Source organism: Macrotis lagotis, chromosome 1, assembly GCF_037893015.1.
Source record: "Macrotis lagotis isolate mMagLag1 chromosome 1, bilby.v1.9.chrom.fasta, whole genome shotgun sequence".
NCBI classification, from domain to species: Eukaryota; Metazoa; Chordata; class Mammalia; order Peramelemorphia; family Peramelidae; genus Macrotis; species Macrotis lagotis.
The window spans coordinates 297,734,429-297,736,699 of NC_133658.1; the positions used below are offsets into that span (position 1 = coordinate 297,734,429).

Genomic DNA, 2,271 nt, shown 5'->3' on the forward strand with positions numbered 1-2,271 from the left:
GTCCCTTATTTAATGCTTGTTTTTTTGTTGTTGTTGTTTCTTTTTAGGTTTTTTTGCAAGGCAATGGGGTTAAGTGACTTGCCCAAGGCCGAACAGCTAGGTAATTATTAAGTGTCTGAGGCTGGATTTGAACTCAGGTACTCCTGACTCCTGGGCCAGTGCTCTATCCACTACACCACCGAGTTCTAATGCTTGCTTATTAGTTATCACATTAGAATTTCATAGCAACTTTGAGTAGTAAAGTACCACAAATGTTCTTATCCCTATTAACGGAAGAGAAGGCTGAAGCTGAGAGGTTAAATCACTCACCCAGATGGTCTCTCGAGACAGATTCAAATTTGATCTTCCTGACCCCATACCCAACACTCTGTCCACAATTTCACTCTTCCGAAATACCCTGAAATGTCAGAATGTTACTTTGAAGATGGGAAAACTCAAGCCTAGAGATGGTAATTCACATTATAAACAGCATCTTCGATAACCTTGATGTGTGGCCAGGGTTGGGAAGGGATAGCTGTATCTGCTTGCAGCTCCCAATCCCTTGCTTTGGATATCCCTAATGGCTGTAGTTAAGGAAATCTCTGCCTACCTGCAACTGTCTGGGTGAGACCAAGTTGCTTCTTAGGGGGCTGGTGTTCATGGGATCTTGGAATGCCCTGATAGATGGAGCCTAGCACAGTATAAAGTACATAGACTTGGAGTTGGAAGTCAGGGTTCAAATACTGGCTGTAGCACTTGTGCAACATTTTGTCTCTTTTGACCTCAGTTTTCCCAAATGTAAAACTGGGATCCTTCAATACACTATGTCACTGAGTGAGATATAGGCTAAATGAGAGGAAATCACTCTAGAAACCTTAGAGACCCAGAGGAATGAAGTTTTTGAGGGTGAGGATTTGGGGGTGTGTGGTCATTGGAGCCTAGAATAAAAAGGCTTCTTACTGGATTCCAAGGACCCCTCCCCCATATTGTGCCTCCTGACTTTTATGTGACAAGATGTACTTTGGGAGTCTCTAAAATTAATACCATCCTGAAATAAATTTTACCTGTCATAGTGTATTGTCATGATGATTAATTGCTGTAATCTTTTTTGCTAATATTTCAAAAAAATTTTGTATCAATATTCATTAGGGAAATTAATCTCTATTGTTCTTTCTCAGTTTTGATTTTTCCTCTTTTAGTTTTCAGTACCATATTTAGGTCATAAAAGGAATTTGGTGGGACTCCTTCATCTAGTTTTCCCAATGTATAGGAATTAATTATTCTTTAAATTATGGTAGGCAGCGCCACGTGTGCGGGCCGGGCCCAGGCCGGGCCCAGGCCGGGCCCAGGCCGGGCCCGGGAGAAGCTGGTGGACCTGGCCATCCCGGCTGAGAGCCTGGAGCACCCTGAGGTATTTACAGTTGAAGAAATGATGCCTCATATCCAGCATTTGAAAGGGGCACACAGTAAGAACCTGTTTCTTAAAGACAAAAAGAAGAAGAATTATTGGTTGGTAACGGTCCTTCATGACAGGAAGATTAACTTGAATGATCTGGCCAAGCAACTTGGTGTCGGAAGTGGAAATTTGAGGTTTGCCGATGAAACGTCTATGCTAGAAAAGCTAAAAGTTGGTCAGGGTTGTGCCACACCCTTGGCTCTCTTCTGTGACCAGGGAGATGTAAAATTTGTCTTGGACTCTGCTTTTCTGGAAGGTGGATATGAAAAGGTATACTTCCATCCGATGACAAACACAGCTACGATGGGCTTGAGGCCTGATGACTTTCTCACCTTTGTGAAGAAGACTGGGCATGAGCCTATAATATTAAAATTAGATTAAACTCATGGGCCAGATTTTGAATAAAATGCAATTCTGGAAACTGTCAAAAAAAATAAATTATGGTAGAATTCTCTTGTTAATTCATCTTACCTTGTAGATTTTTCTTAGTAGTTCACTGATGACTTCTTCAATTTCTTTTTCTAATATGTAATTATTTAAGTATTTTATTTCCTTTTCTGTTAATCTGGGTAATTTATATTTTTGTATATATTCAAACATTTCACTTAGATTGTCAGATTTATTGGCTTACAGTTGGGCAAAAAAGTTCCAAATTATTACATTTATTTCTTTATCATTTCTAGTGAATTTACCCCTTTCATTTTTGATAATGGTAATTTGATCTTTTTCTTTCTTAATCTATTTTGTTAGTTTTTCATAAAATCTATTCTTTCTACTTTTTGTTTTTTCCCCAATTTTATTAATCTCTCTTTTGATTTTCAGGCTTCTAATTTGAT

General features: G+C 38.9%; 1 protein-coding gene across 1 annotated transcript; it reads left to right on the forward strand.

Moving 5' to 3' along the window:
* The first annotated feature begins 1,270 nt into the window (after positions 1-1,270).
* LOC141493709 (putative prolyl-tRNA synthetase associated domain-containing protein 1) lies at positions 1,271-1,852 on the forward strand. Its single transcript, XM_074195093.1, has one exon. It carries the CDS (start codon positions 1,271-1,273, stop codon positions 1,814-1,816), a length of 546 nt encoding a protein of 181 aa, XP_074051194.1. The 3' UTR covers positions 1,817-1,852.
* The last annotated feature ends 419 nt before the right edge of the window (positions 1,853-2,271 follow it).

Bases quoted from the DNA above. Each gene is read 5' to 3' on its own strand.
- LOC141493709 (XM_074195093.1), top strand. From the start codon at position 1,271: ATGGTAGGCAGCGCCACGTGTGCGGGCCGGGCCCAGGCCGGGCCCAGG.